This window comes from Balaenoptera ricei, chromosome 11 (assembly GCF_028023285.1).
Source record: "Balaenoptera ricei isolate mBalRic1 chromosome 11, mBalRic1.hap2, whole genome shotgun sequence".
In the NCBI taxonomy this organism is placed as follows: Eukaryota; Metazoa; Chordata; class Mammalia; order Artiodactyla; family Balaenopteridae; genus Balaenoptera; species Balaenoptera ricei.
This window is the reverse complement of record NC_082649.1, coordinates 53,524,162-53,539,996: the sequence shown is the minus strand read 5'-3', so window position 1 is coordinate 53,539,996 and position 15,835 is coordinate 53,524,162. Positions and strand designations below refer to the sequence as shown.

General features: G+C 41.5%; 2 protein-coding genes across 2 annotated transcripts in view; one reads left to right on the top strand and one right to left on the bottom strand.

The window, feature by feature from the left end:
• Positions 1-15,835, top strand: part of OSBPL10 (oxysterol binding protein like 10) — a 377,400-nt gene that overhangs the window by 30,030 nt on the left and 331,535 nt on the right. The gene's annotated exons all lie outside the window — the stretch shown is intronic.
• Positions 14,713-15,556, bottom strand: LOC132374073 (ubiquitin-conjugating enzyme E2 variant 2-like). Its single transcript, XM_059937571.1, has one exon. It carries the CDS (start codon positions 15,548-15,550, stop codon positions 15,113-15,115), a length of 438 nt encoding a protein of 145 aa, XP_059793554.1. The 5' UTR covers positions 15,551-15,556; the 3' UTR covers positions 14,713-15,112.

The following is a 15,835-nucleotide window of genomic DNA, read 5'->3' as shown; positions in this document are numbered from 1 at the left end:
CCTCTAGATTCAGGCAGAAATCAGCACTTTGCCAAAATCTCAAGTGGACCCTTTTGCAAATCTCTGGAACTCTCAGTGCAACTCCCTTATCTCTGCTACGTTACTCCAGATCTTTTAGATATTTTATAAACAACTTTTTTGCTCTTATATAAAAACACTTCCCCCCCCCCCACCCCCGCCGAAGTCCTCAGAATGATGCTCCCTTTCCCTTGAAAGCTGCAGAATCTCTTCTAGGATGTACAGATTCTCTCCTCTGTGAATGAGGAGATGGTCACCGGTCAGGTGACTGGACTGTTTTTACCCCCTTCATTGAGGGAGGTGTCAGATTTCTCCCTTCAGGCTGATGGAGAACTGGACTGCACTGTTTTCCAAAACAATTTCTGGTGACCGTGAAGCTTTCTTCTTTTTTCTTGGCTGCATTGGGTCTTCGTTGCTGCGAGTGGGCTTTCTCTAGTTGTGGCGAGCGGGGGCTACTCTTCCTAGCGGTGCACGAGCTTCTCGTTGAGATGGCTTCTCTTGTTGCGGAGCACGGGCTCTAGGCGCGTGGGCTTCAGTAGTTGTGGCACACAGGCTCAGTAGTTGTGGCTCCTGGGCTCTAGAGCGCAGGCTTAGTAGTTGTGGAGCATGGGCTTAGTTGCTCCGTAGCATGTGGGGATCTTCCCGGACCAGGGATCGAACCCGTGTCCCCTGCATCGGCAGGTGGATTCTTAACCACTGCGCCACCAGGGAAGTCCCTGTGAGGCTTTTTTCTGCTCACATTCTAAGATTCTCCAACTGCAGAACCAGTCCAGGAAGCTGCCCAGTGGAGTGAGAGGGCCATCTGCCTCCTGCTTGCTGCCCAGCCCTCCTAGTGAGCCCAGAGGCACATTCTCTGTCAGATGGGGTGCATGGGGGGCCCTTTCTTCCAGCACTTATTGTTCTGGGATTGCTGCCTGAGAGGATGCTCACCTCCCAAGATGCAGCGGGCGCAGCAGTAATGGTAGTTGTTGTAATTGAATGGCGAGGGTGCCAGACAGTGAGGCCCAACTTTGGTTTAGACCAGTTTATTTTTTTTAATTTTTATTTAAAAAAAATTTTATTGGAGTATAGTTGATTTACAATGTTCTGTTAGTTTCAGGTGTACAGCAAAGTGAATCCGTTATGCATATACATATATCCACTCTTTTTTAGATTCTTTCCCCATATAGGTCATTACAGAGTACTGGGTAGAGTTCTTTGTCCTATACAGTAGATGGTTCATACCAGTTTAGATCAACTAGCTTGCCTAAACTAGCAGGACTTCTGCCTAGGTGTTTGGTCAGAATGAGGGGATAAGTCGTCTACTTTGTGGCTGTCCATGGTGCAGAGGGGGTACCATCCCGAGTGTGTTTTACAATCAATGTCTGTTCAAACACAGCATTTAGTGGGAAGGTCTTTTTTTTTTTCTTTCAGACTTTGCCGTGTGACCTCTGTCTTTCACTTGTCTCCCTGTGTCACTCTGAGGAGCAGCATCTTAGCAAGTTGGGAGGTGCTGGGGGTTTACCCCCTGTTAGCCTTGAGGCAATCTAAGGATTTCGTATTTGATTGTGTAGGAATTAGTAAACTCTTGACAGTTTCAGAGTGGAAATGGAGAGGTGAGTGGGTCCCGGGTCAGAGTCGTGACTCTGGAATGGAGACTAGTTATGGGGCTACTACCACCATCTATAATGCATAAGACAAAAATGGTGGTCTGGCCAGGGCAGGGCAATTGGGATGGAAAGGAGGGAAAAGTTTCTCATTTTTTCCTTAAAATTTTTTTTTTTGGTGGTAAAATATATGTAACATAATAAGGGACTTCCCTGGCGGTCCAGTGGTTAAGACTGCGCTTCCACTGCAGGGGACACGGGTTGAATCCCTGGTCGGGGAACTAGGATCCCACATGCCGCATGGAGCGGCCAAAAAAATTAACTACATAAATAAAATAAAGGATATGCAAAACAAATTCAATTTTTAAAAAAAGCTTTAAAAAAAACCCCATAATGCCATACCTGGAGTAGTCAAATTCATAGAGACAGAAAGTAGAATGGTGGTTAGTTATTAGAGGTGGAGGCGAGGAGAACAGGGAGTTAGTGTTTAATGGGCACAGAGTTTCAGTTTTACAAGATGAAGAGCTCTGGAGATGGATGGAGGTGATGGTTGCACAGCAACGTGAATGTACTTAATGCCACCGGACTGCACACTTAGAATGCTTAAGATGGTAAATATTATAACGTAGAACTTTAACCTCTGTTCTATTTTCTGTCTCTATGAATTTGCCTTTTATTTTTTGCTTGTTAAATCTGTGAAGATAGCTTGAGTTCTTTTCCTGCCAGAAGGTTGAGGGATAGAATGAATGGATATACACTTAAGGGCTCTTCCAATCATTGTTTTTTTTTCTCTCTCTCTCTCTCTATATATATAATTTTTAAAAATTAATATATTTATTTATTTATTTACTTTTGGCTGCGTTGGGTCTCTGTTGCTGCGTGCAGGCTTTCTCTAGTTGCGGCACGTGGGCTTGTTGCGGAGCATGGGCTCCAGGTGCTCGGGCTTCAGTAGTTGCAGCATGCGGGCTCAGTAGTTGTGGTGCACGGGCTTAGGTGCTCCACCGCATATGGGATCTTCCCGGACCAGGGCTCGAACCCGTGTCCCCTGCATTGGCAGGCGGATTCTTAACCACTGCACCACCAGGGAAGTCCCGCAATATTTTTATTAAAAAATAACATCAGTATCTGATCCTATTGCACAGATGACATTATCTGTTGTGAGTTTCTGTTTTAACATATTTTTTTTCTTTTTTTAATTGCTCTATAGTTGATTTACAATATTGTGTTAGTTTAAGTGTACAGCAAAGTGATTAGTTTAAGTGTACAGCAAAGTGATTCAGGGACATATATATATATATTCTTTTTCAGATTCTTTTCCATTATCGGTTATTATAAGCTATTGAATATAGTTCCCTGTGCTATATAGTAGGTCCTTGTTGTTTATCTATTTCATGTAGAGTAGTTGGTATCTCTTAATTCCATATTCCTAATTTATCCCTCCCCTCTCTTTCCCCTTTGGTAGCCATAAGTTTGTTTTGTATGTCTGTGGGTCTGTTTGTTTTGTGTGTAGACTCATTTGTAAAAGTTTTAGATATCACATATAGGTGATATCATGTTATATTTGTCTTTCTCTGTCTGACTTCACTTAGTATGATAATTAGCATATTTTTCTATAAAATATCTTTATGGTGTATCCTACACCCCACCCCACCCCCACTTTCCCATCTCCAGGTTCTTTCTGGGGTGGCCGGCTGTGTACCTGATGGGACTGTCTATTGCATTTATATTTCCTATTTCTTATTGTTTGCTTTTACATATATGCTCTTCCTGTATCAGTTTTTCCCTCTTGAGTCTACCACCAAATAGTTCTTTAAAAGTTACTAATATCATTAAATCAGCTATACTTCAATTAAAAAAAACATTTAAAATAATTTAATTAAGTAATTAAAAAAATTTTTTAAGTTACTAACATCAGAATTTTGTGGAGTCTTTCAGTATATTCAAAGCCTTTCTGATTAAATAATGGGAAACAATCTAAAAATTTTTGCAAGAAGTTGGCCTCTGGCCCAAATCATAATTTAAAAAAATTACGTTCAATATATGAAAATTAAAAGTTCTAAATACCAGCAACCTTGTCTTCATCTGTGAGCTTAAAATATATCGACAGGACAAACCCAATTTCTCTCCCTGAAATTCTAAAATTGTGAAGTGGGGCTTCCCTGGTAGCACAGTGGTTAAGAATCCGCCTGCCAGTTCAGGAAACACAGGTTCGAGCCCTGGTCTGGGAAGATCCCACGTGCCGCGGAGCAACTAAGCCCGTGCGCCACCACTACTGAGCCTTTGTGCCACAACTACTGAAGCCCATGTGCCTAGAGCCCATGCTCTGCAACAAGAGAAGCCACCGCAGTGAGAAGCCTGCACACCATGATGAAGAGTAGCCCCCTCTCGCTACACCTAGAGAAAGCTCACGCGCAGCAACGAAGGCCCAACGCAGCCAATAAATAAATAAATAAATAAAATAAAATAAAATTGTGAAGTGTTTTACTTTTTTTTGTAGGTGAAGTTCACTTTAGTTCTTGATTATTTTCAATCTTTCTATTTCCCTTGTTAAAATATTTCATATCATCTTACCACCCCCTTGAGATAAAGAAGTACTTTTGGACAAAATGTGATTCCAACCAGAGAATATTTTATATAACTTAAAGGTTGTGCTTAGTAAAATTTTATCACTTGCTTACTCAACAAAATTTAGATACTATAAGTTTAGCCTCTAACCTCCTTTGACATAATCCTCACTCTCACTTTATGACACAGTCTCTTCTGTTTTATTTAATGGTTTAATAGAATCGTGTTTGAAACTGGCTGGAAAGCAATTTCAAGAAACGGTTTACAGGCTACGTTCAATGGGCAAAGTTAGAGGATTTATTGCTCTTGGATATAACATTATTATTATTATTAAAAATTATGTGTTGATTGCTGGTGGTTGCACCTGGAGCCACGTGAGACATAAAGAAACCGTAATCACTGCCCTACGCCCCATTATCTGGCAAATAAAAACGATGTGTCTCTATATGGTTTCTCTGGCTCTACCTCAGATATTTTCCCCCTTAGAGTGAGATGATGCAGTTTCACCTTATTTTCATTGGCTCTCTTCCCATGTGTATTAGATCCCCTGGCAGTCAAGTTGAACTCCCTAAGAGAAAAAGCACTAGAGTGCTGAGGTGTACCAGTGACCTCTGCCGGCACGTAAAGTTGATTCATGACTCCAGGACGGGCCTCAGGCTGCCTTTGCTCATTTCTGTGAGTGAGTGTTGGAAATAACCTTAGAGGTTAGTGTCATTCCAAACTCGCTGGAAGAGGAATTTCCCCACAGGAATGAGATAAAGGGATTTCTTCCCTCACATCGGCAAGGACACTTGGCAAACTCTGCTTGTGCCCACTTTGACGAGCGTTGTCTCTCTTTAGCGTGTTCATGCCCACTGTACACTTTCTTCTCTGCAGGCCTGTTTACCAGATCGACAAGGGCAGGGGCCACGGGGGGATGCTCTCTGGACCAAAGGCCCTGCCCCTTTTGTTCTGGATTCCAGCTGAAAGCAGAGTTTCTTTTTTTTTTTTTTTTTTTTTAATGCATATTGTATGCAAATCTCTCCCTGGCATCTTTATTATTTATTTATTTATTTATGGCTGTGTTGGGTCTTCGTTTCTGTGCGAGGACTTTCTCTAGTTGCGGCAAGTGGGGGCCACTCTTCATCGCGGTGCGCGGGCCTCTCACTATTGCGGCCTCTTTTGTTGCGGAGCACAGGCTCCAGACTCGCAGGCTCAGTAGTTGTGGCTCACGGGCCTAGTTGCTCCGCAGCATGTGGGATCCTCCCAGACCAGGGCTCGAACCCGTGTCCTCTGCATTGGCAGGCAGATTCTCAACCACTGCGACACCAGGGAAGCCCCAGAGTTTCTTAAAGCACGGCTTTCCAGCTCTCTAAGGAAGAAAGGCGGGAGGGAAGGAAGGATAGAAAGAAGGGAGGAAGGAAGGCATTTAGAATTAGGCAGTCACTCAAAAGATTTATTTGTTTATTTACTTATATATTTATGGGACTTCCCTGGTGGTGCAGTGGTTAAGAATCTGCCTGCCGATGTAGGGGACACGGGTTCGAGCCCTGGTCTGGGAAGATACCACATGCTGCGGAACAACTAAGCCCGTGTGCCACAACTACTGAGCCCACGCGCCTAGAGCCCGTGCTCCGCAACAAGAGAAGCCACCGCAATGAGAAGCCAGCGCACCACAACAAAGAGTAGCCCCCGCTCGCCATAACTAGAGAAAGCCCGCGTGCAGCAACAAAGACCCAACGCAGCCAAAAATAAAAATAAAATAAATTTATTCATATTGAAGTATAGTTGATTTACAATGTTGTGTTAATTTCTGCTGTTCAGCAAAGTGATTCAGTTATACATATATATATATTCTTTTTTTACATTCTTTTCCATTATGGTTTATCATTGGATATTGAATATAGTTTCTTGTGCTATACAGTAGGACCTTGTTGGTTATCCATCCTATATATAATAGTTTCCTTCTGCTAACCCCAACCTCCCAATTCTTCCCTCCCCCAACCCCCTCTCCTTTGGCAACCACAAGTCTGTTCTCTGTGTCCGTGAGTCCGTTTCTCTTTCGTAGATAGGTTCATTTGTCCCATATTTTAGATTCCCCATGTAAGTGATATCATATGGTATTTGTCTTTCTCTTTCTGACTTACTTCACTTAGTATGATAATCTCTAGGTCTATCCATGTTGCTGCCAATGGCATTATTTTATTCTTTTTTATGGCTGAGTAATATTCCATTGTCTATATGTACCACATCTTCTTTATTCATTCATCTGTCGAGGGACATTTAGGTTGCTTCCGTGTCTTGGCTATTGTGAATAGTGCTGCTGTGAACATAGAGGTGCATGTATCTTTTTAAAAAATTTTTATTTATTTATTTATTTATTTATTTTTGGCTGTGCTGGGTCTTCGCCTCTGTGTGCGGGCTCTCTCCAGTTGGCGGCGAGCGGGGGCCACTCTTCATTGCGGTGCGCGGGCCTCTCACCATCACGGCCTCTCTTGTTGCGGAGCACAAGCTCCAGACGCGCAGGCTCAGCAGTTGTGGCTCACGGGCCTAGTTGCTCCGTGGCATGTGGAATCTTCCCAGACCAGGGCTCGAACCCGTGTCCCCTGCATTGGCAGGCAGATTCTCAACCACTGCACCACCAGTGAAGCCCGCATGTATCTTTTTGAATTATAGTTTTGTCTGGATATATGCTCAGGAGTGGGATTGCTGGATTATATGGTAATTCTATTTTTAGTTTTTTGAGGAACCTTCATACTGTTTTCCATAGTGGCTGCACCAACTTACACTCCCACCAACAGTATAGGAGGGTTCCCTTCAAAAGATTTTTGTAATGGACTGTGCTAGGCTCTCTGATGATGGGGCGGGCTGGGGGGGAACACAGGTAAAATATAGAAGGAACCTTTCCCAAGCAGGGTATAGGTAATTAGAGAGGATAAACCATGTGTTCCAGTAACTGCAGCACAAGGTCAAAAGTGGGAAGTGCCACAGGAGGTCTAGATGGAGAGCTGGGGAATCCAGAGCACAGAGCAGACTTCTAGTTGGTCCTCACATCCATCAATAAGGACACAGCAAACTAAAAATGCATCATACCTTCCACAATCTCTTTTTCCTCCTACCTTCCATCAATTATTTCTCATAAAAGGAGCAGATTTCTTAGCAATAGAAAAGGAAAGACGACAGAATGAAGAGGATACCAAACATTTAAAAATACAAACAAGGAAATAAAGAATCTGTGAGCTCCAAATGTTTCCAACCTGCTTAGAGAGGCTTAAAATATAAAAACCACCTCTTTGTAACATTCTTCCTTTTCAAGAAAAGGGAAGAAATACATTTTATATTGCAATTAAGTGTGCATATTATGTGTGTGGGTATGTGTGTCTGTGTCCAAAACACAAGTTTTACAAACCAATACTTGCGATGAAAGAATTATCTGTTATCTATTCTGTAGCTGATGGTGGCTGGGATATAGAGGGTGAGGGAAGAGAGCACTCTGGTCTTTGGTTGAAGCAGTTGGGTCAGATGGTGGTGTCATTTACCGAGATGGAGAAAATGGGGGAGGGACATTTTTCAGACATTTAGAGAGAAGAAAGTGAATGGAATAAAGATCTCTGATTCGGCCATGTTATGTTTGCATTACTTACGATAGTGGCTCTCAGACATTTTGACTGTGACCCACAGTTGGACAGACATTTGACGTCAAGACCAAGTTGACTGCCACATCTACCTATGTGAGCACATGTGTGTATGAGAGAGTGTCTGTATGTCCTCCTTCCTGAGCCGGACCACGTAAGCTCTGGACTGAGAGATGGGTTGAAAGATACCAGCTAAAGAGAGGACCTGCTGAAGTGGCGGGGGCATCATGAATGGGGAGGGAAATTCTCAATGTTTCCCTTAATCCCAGGCTGAGCCCCCATCCAGAGCCCACTTCCAGAACCCAGCGGCTAGTTAGTTTCAAAAGGCCAAGGTGACTGACAGATAGAAGACAGCTATCCATTCTCTCCATTGCTCCATCAGGAAGAGAACAGGAAGGAGGAAGCTCTAGGTCTTGTCTTGCTGTGAGATAAAGCTAAATTGTGAAGCCTGAAGAGGCGTCTCCATTTTTTGCAGGAATCTGCAAAAAATCCTCTTGCGTAAAATCTGAACACATTCCAAAAAAAATTTTTTTTAAAAAGAAAGAAAAAGAAAAACGGAATTCCCTGGTGTTCCAGTGGTTAGGACTCCGCACTTTCACTGCCGAGGGCGCAGGTTCAACCCCTGGTCAGGGAACTAAGATCCCACAAGCTGTGTGGCCGTGGCCAAAATTAAATTAAATTAAATTAAAAATCTGAACATATTCAATTTTCTATTAGTTTTTTTTTTTTTTTGAGCTAAACATACTGAAAAATATATAGAAAAATTTAGCAAATACTCCCATTTCCAACATCAAGATTTTGGGGTTATTTTTTGGCTTCATTGCCCGGCTTGCAGGATCTTAGCTCCCAGACCAGGGATCGAACTCAGGCCCTTGGTAGTGAAAGCACCGAGTCCTAACCACTGGACTGCCAGAGAATTCCCCCAACGTCAAGAATTAATAACTGTTAATGTTCGTCTGATTTGCATCTCGTCTTCTCGTTAACGAATGTGAAACATCATAGATGAAGCCGGCATACCCTTTAATCACCGCCCCAACCCGATTCCTCTCCTGTTCTGTGCCCTGACTTCAGTCAGCCCTGATGAGTTTGGTCTGTATCTTCCAATCCATGTTTTATAATTTTCATGCATAATCATTTATAGCTAACGTAAGGTATTAATTTACATATCATTTCATTTATTTATTTATTTTGGCTGCACTGGCATGTGGGATCTTAGTTTCTTGACGAGGGATCAAACCCATGCCCCCTGCAGTGGAAGCACAGAGTCAACTGCTGGACCGCCAGGGAAGTCCCCACATACCGTTTTATTAATAAATGACTCCTTGGCTGGCCATGGCTCTTCTCACTCAAGCTAGTCTCCTAGAACTCCAAAGTTTGTCCTCTCTGGGCATGACAACAGTCAGTCTGGGGGCTGATGCAGATCTGTGGATGCCAGTGCAGCATCTCTGGCCCAGAAGTGAGGGTATTACCAAGGAAGTGAAGCGGGCTCTGGGGAATTTCGGTCCTGCACCTGCTTCCTCAGCTTAGAGCGCTCTCGGCTAAAAATAGCAGAAGTTGTGCACCATCTGCAAAGCGCAGCTGTGAGGGCCCCTGTTTGGAAATGAAGGGAACGTTAGCGTCGCTGGTCATTTCCCAAGAACAATCTTTGTTCACGAGGCAAAATGTACTGCATATATTAATTGAAGGAGGGTTTTCTCTCATGACCAGTGGTATGCGGTAGGATGCACCCTGGAGTAATAGTCACTAAGGGATCTTTGAGACACACATAATTTCTTTGGCCGTCCCTTTAGGCAGCCCTGTAATCACATCAATCTGGGTTCTAAGTTGAAGTTATATTAATCAGAAAAGGAACTCCTTAAACAATATTAAGGTTCTTACAGAATCTTAGTGAGGACCAAGGAGTTGGTCTTGGAGGCCACGGAGCCGAGAACAGTGCCCAACGCCCTGCTCCAGCGTTTCTTCCCAGACAAAGCTCGTTTCTGTGACTTTCAGCTTGTTTGTGGCTATGCTTCCTTATACTATAAATATTTTTATAAACTAAAAGTGTGTGTGTGTGTGTGTGTGTAGGTAATACCTGTACATGGTACAAAATTCAAAAGGTATGAAAGGATAAACAGGAAAAAGAAGTCTCCTTCCCTCTATCCCAGTGGCTCAATTTTCTTTCACAGAGGCAGCCTTATTTTCAACTCCTTGCATGTTTTTCCAGAGAAATGCTATGCCTATGCATAAATGTTTATAGATTTGTTTTTACTTATACAAATAATAGCACACCATATACCATAGAGTTTGTAACATGCATTTACCACTTAACACTGTATTTTGGAGATTGAAAATACAGACCTGCATCATTCTTTTCAGCAGCTGTATCACTCAGTCTAGGGTAGGTTAGGCTACAGTAACAAAGAGCCCCCACATGTGATGGCAGCATTACCCTGATACCAAAGCCAGACAAAGATATCACATGAAAAGAAAACTACAGATCAAAATTCCTCATGAGCACAAGCACAAAAATTCTTAATAAAACTCTATCAAATCAAATTGATCAATGTAGAAAAAAGGATTATACACCCTGACCGAGTGTATTCCCAGTATATCCTGTGTCCTAGGTATGAAAGGTTGAATTAGCATACAAACATTAATTAATTTAATACACTATACTTATAAAGTCAAATAAAGTAAAAGACTACATGATCATTTCCATAATATAGAAAAATCCAACATTCATTCATGATAAAAACCTTCAATAAACCAGATAGAAGGGTACTTCTCAATCTGATAAAGGGCATCCATGAACAACCTACAGCTAACATCAGTCTTAATGGAGGAGGACTAAATGCTTCCCTTCCCAAGACTATCTACTCTCATCACTTCTATTCAGCCCTGTACTGGTGGTCCTAGCCAGGATGATAAGGACAATAAGAAAACAATTCAACTTAGAATCAAACAGAACAAGATACTTAGGAATGAATTTATCAAAAGTAGTGCCAGGGACTTCCCTGCTGGTCCAGTGGGTAAGACTCCACGCCCCCAATGCAGGGGGCCCAGGGTTCGATCCTTGGTCGGGGAACTAGATCCCGCATGCGTGCTGCAACCACGAGTTTGCGTGCTGCAACTAAGAAGTCCTTATGCCGCAACTAAGATCCCAAGTGCCGCAACTAAGATCCTGAGTGCTGCAACTATGACCAGGCACAGCCAAAATAAATAAATAAATAAATATTTTTTAAAAAGTAGTGCCAGATATATACACTGAAAACAACAAAATATCGCTGAGAGAAATTAAAGAAAATATAAATAAATACACATAAGTTCATGGATTGGAAGACTCAATATTGTTAAGAGGGCAATTTCCCCAAAACTGATTAACTCAACACAATTCTTCACAAAATCCCAACAGATGACTTTTTGCAGAAATTGATAAGCTGATCAGAAATTTTTTTTTAAAAATTATTTATTTATTTATTTTTGGATGTGTTGGGTCTTAGTTGCAGCATGTGGGATCTTTCGTTGTGGTGCCAGGCTCTTTGCTGCAGTGCACAGGCTTCTTTCTAGTTGTGGCATGCGGGCTCCAGAGCACATGGGCTCTGTAGTTGTGGCACGCAGCCTCAGTAGTTGCAGTATGCGGGCTTAACCCGTATCCCTTGCATTGGAAGGCGGATTCTCAACCACTGGACCACCAGGGAAGTCCTCTGATCAGAAAATTTATATGGAAACACAAATAATCTTGCAGAGCCAAAACAGTTTTGAAAAGGAAAAACAAAGTTGGAGTACTTATGTTGTTCAATCTCAAAAACTTACTATTAAAGCTCAAATGTGCATAAGGTATTATTATGTCAATTAGGGTACCAATATACTGAGATGTGCTACAAAAGGGATGACTCTTGAAAATATTATGCTAAGTGAAAAAAGCCAAATGCAAAAACTGAGTATAGTATGATTCCATTTATGTAAAGTGTCCAGAAAATACAAATTTAGATACACGGAAAGTAGATCCAGTGGTTGCTTGGGACTAGATGTGGAAGGGAGATTGTCTGCAAAAGGACTCTAGGGAATTGGAGGAAGGGGTGTTCTAAAATTCAAATGTGATGATCGAACAGTTTTGTAAGTTTACTAGAACTCATTGAACTGTGTACTTCAATGGGTGAATTTTATGGTATTTAAATTGTATGTCAGTAAAGCTGTAAAAAAATAAAAAGGACAAAAGATAAAATTCAAATGCTGCGCCAAATCATGAAAATTCACTATCAGAGCCAATTGTATCATAAAAGTGCACAGGCATCCAGATTTCTGATGTTTTGTGTGATAGGCTCATTAATTCTGCTTCTACAGAGCATTTTGAGTGGAATTTGGAGAGAAATCCCTCCATCACTTTGGGGTCCACATTTGAACAAATATCTAGAACCATCCGAAGAAGCAGAGGCCCTTGCTACCCTGGCCAAAGATCACAATGTAATTGTGATTTAATTTCTATTTTCTAGTTAAATAGAAATGAAGGATAGGGCTTCCCTGGTGGCGCAGTGGTTAAGAATCCGCCTGCCAATGCAGGGGACACAGGTTCGAGCCCTGGTCTGGGAAGATCCCACATGCCGCAGAGCAGCTAAGCCCGCCAGCCACAAATACTGAAGCCCACGCGCCTAGAGCCTGTGCTCCGCAACAAGAGAAGCCACCACAATGAGCAGCCCGCGCACCGCAACGAAGAGTAGCCCCCGCTCACTGCAACTAGAGAAAGCCTGTGCGCAGCAATGAAGACCCAATGCAGCCAAAAATAAATAAATAAATTTATTTTTTAAAAACAGCTTTAAAAAAAAAAGAAAGAAAGGGAACTAACTTGATGAAGAATCAGACTACAATTCAAGCTATTGATCATGGAGCCAAGTGGAGATAACATGATGAAAGACTGCAAACAATTTCACATTTAACAACTTGTATAATTGCATTTTTTAAAAAAAATTTTATTTATTTATTTATTTATTTATTTATGGCTGTGTTGGGTCATCGTTTCTGTGCGAGGGCTTTCTCTAGTTGCGGCAAGTGGGGCCACTCTTCATTGTGGTGCGCGGGCCTCTCACTATCGTGGCCTCTCCCGTTGTGGAGCACAGGCTCCAGACGCGCAGGCTCAGTAATTGTGGCCCACGAGCTTAGTCGCTCCGCGGCATGTGGGATCTTCCCAGACCAGGGCTCGAACCCGTGTCCCCTGCATTGGCAGGCAGATTCTCAACCACTGCGCCACCAGGGATGCCCTATAATTGCATTTTTAAAATGTGTTGAATCTTTTTTTATAACTCACTTCCACTCATTTACACATGTGAGCAATCCCCATTAAGTGGTGTGTGGCCATTGAATGTACGAAAACATCAAGTTAAGAAAATGCTTTCTATTCCAACTATCTAATAGAAGCTTACATGATCTTTGTCACCAGTCTTTCTTTGCAAATGTATTCCTTTCTTCAGAACTTTCCTCCTACCACACACTTCTGCTTAGTATGAATTTCCACCTCTCCTTAAAGACTTAGTTCAAATACCACTCCATAGCTCATTCCTTCTTGAGCTCTGATTATTTGTGTAAATAGATTATCAAGTATACTTGTGTACAAGGAATGGTGCCTCATTCCTGGTGCCTCTAGGGCACCCTGCACTTGGTAACCTCGAAGTGTTTGTTGTATTGAGTGGAATGTGCCACCCCCTGGTGGCTGAATAGAAGAACAACTTCAACTTTGCTGAAGGATGGCCCAGTTCTTCAAACTCCTGTGGACTTTGGAGGGCTCAAAAATGTGTGGAATTCAATTCAAGAGAGTTTTGAGGGTGATCTTCTAAAATCAGAATGAGGTGATGTTTGCATGACCCCCTCAAATCAAGAGTGGCTTGGGCTCTCTCTCGGTGGAAATTACCTTTTTTCCATTTCTCCCCCGTCCTCTTCCCCTCTGACTTTCCCTTTTTCTCCCTTGTGGACCCCCTTTTTTTTTTTCTCATATCCACCAATTTTGAAGTTTTTCTTCTTTCACTTCTTGTTCTCAACTTTTCACTACTCAGTTCTTTGAAACTGTGGTTTCCTTTTGATTTCTGCTTGTTTATATTCCGTTATTTCCAATGTGATCACACAGGAAACAATATTTTCTTTCTTGTTGTGTTTAATGAACACAGTGGACCAAACTCCAAACTCAGCTACTGATGTTCAATTCCGGGGACGAAGAAGACCTCTTCAAAGAGGGTGTCTTGCATTTTTATTAACTTTCTTCCAATGTTGTTTCCCATCTATTCTCTTGCTCACTCTTTTTTTGGTACTTGAAGGAGTCTTCTTAGGGTGAACATACAGGTATTAGAGCACTCTCCACTCAACCAAAAAGCAAACTGAAGCAGAGTGAGAAGGAATACCTGTCTCTGATCACAGATACTCAATCTGATTCTTTTTTTAATTTAAGTATAGTCGATTTACAATGTTTCAGGTGTACAGCAAAGTGATTCAGTTATAATAGTATATACACATATATGTATATATATGTACAGATATATTATTTTTCAGATTCTTTTCTATTATAGTTTATTACAAGATATTGAGTATAGTTCCCTGTGCTCTACAGTAGGTCCTTATTGTTGTTTTTTTTTTTAAACATTCCACATTTTATTTACAATTTAAGACTAACGTTAATCTCAAAATCACATATCCATACATCTATTTCCTTTTTGTTGATTTCACTTAAATGTAAATGCATGGTTTGTCCAACAAAGACTGTAAACAACTCTTCACCGCGTCTGGTACATGGAACACCCAGGAACAGCTTGTAACGGAAATCCGTCCACCTCCCCACAACAATTTTATTATAAATACAGGTATCAAAACAATCCTGAACGTATTTTTGATACTACTAGTAGTCAGCACCTATACCGCTTCAAAAATGAACACATTTTGGGACAATATTCATTGTACCTGCTATTTTAGACAATTTCAACGGAAGCTCTTTCGCTAAGCAAGAGCATGCTGTTCCGGGTTTTCCTTCTTGAGCTTTCTCTTCAGAAACACATCTGCTTGCACAGCCATCTGACACTTCTCGCTGTTCTTCCACCTGGAAACCTGAGTTCCACTCTGAGTACTCCAGGTTCATGCTTAAATGATGGTGCCTTAACAAGAAAAAAAACTGTGCTGAATTTTCCTCCTGTTACCTGAAAACATAATGGGTGTACATATATTAAATATACTCTTACAGATGTCCAGGTCATGTTTACCAGCTGGAATTATCTTACTTAATGTGTGGGTATTTTGCATTGTGATATTTAATCAAGACATTAACATGAATAGAAGGTTGTTGATTTAAGACAAGTTTTAAATCCACTAAAATTAATTGTTGTATGTTTGTCCTTCTGGTGGCTGTGGAAGCTTCATATTTTCTTTGGACATCATTAGATGTCTTAGCTCTTGAAGCACAACTTTAATGCTGTATGAATTTTGCCATTTTGCTAGCACTGGTATGCTCCGTGCATCCACAATTCCACTGGAATTATTTATTCCATTCATATTAATTTTGGTTACAAATCTAACTGATGAAGGTGCTTCTGGGTATTTAGGTCCACATTCTACTTTCAGGCTATATATTCTGTTTTCATAATTTCTCCTTGGTGGCTCAATAATCATGCCTGTCCACCTTGTAAGTGTCATATCTTCATCATCTTCAAGGCCCCAGCTAACCGTACCATCGCCTACTCCTTTTTGTCCTTCTTCAAGTTCTTGCAACAAGCGAAAATTACGAGGAACTTTAACGCCTGTGGAGACCGCCATCTTCTCCTGCAGCCTGACGCACCCCTTATTGTTTATTTTATATATAGTAGTGTGTATCTGTTAATCCCAAATTCCCAATTCATCCCTCCCCCCGTCCCCTTTGGTAACCAAAAGTTTGTTTCTTATGTCTGTGAGTTTATTTCTGTTTCATAAATAAGTTCATTTGTATAATTTTTTTTAGATTCCATATATAAGTTATATCATATGATATTTGTCTTTCTCTGACTTACTTCACTTAGTATGATAATCTCTAGGTCTATCCATGTTGCTGCCAATGGCATTATT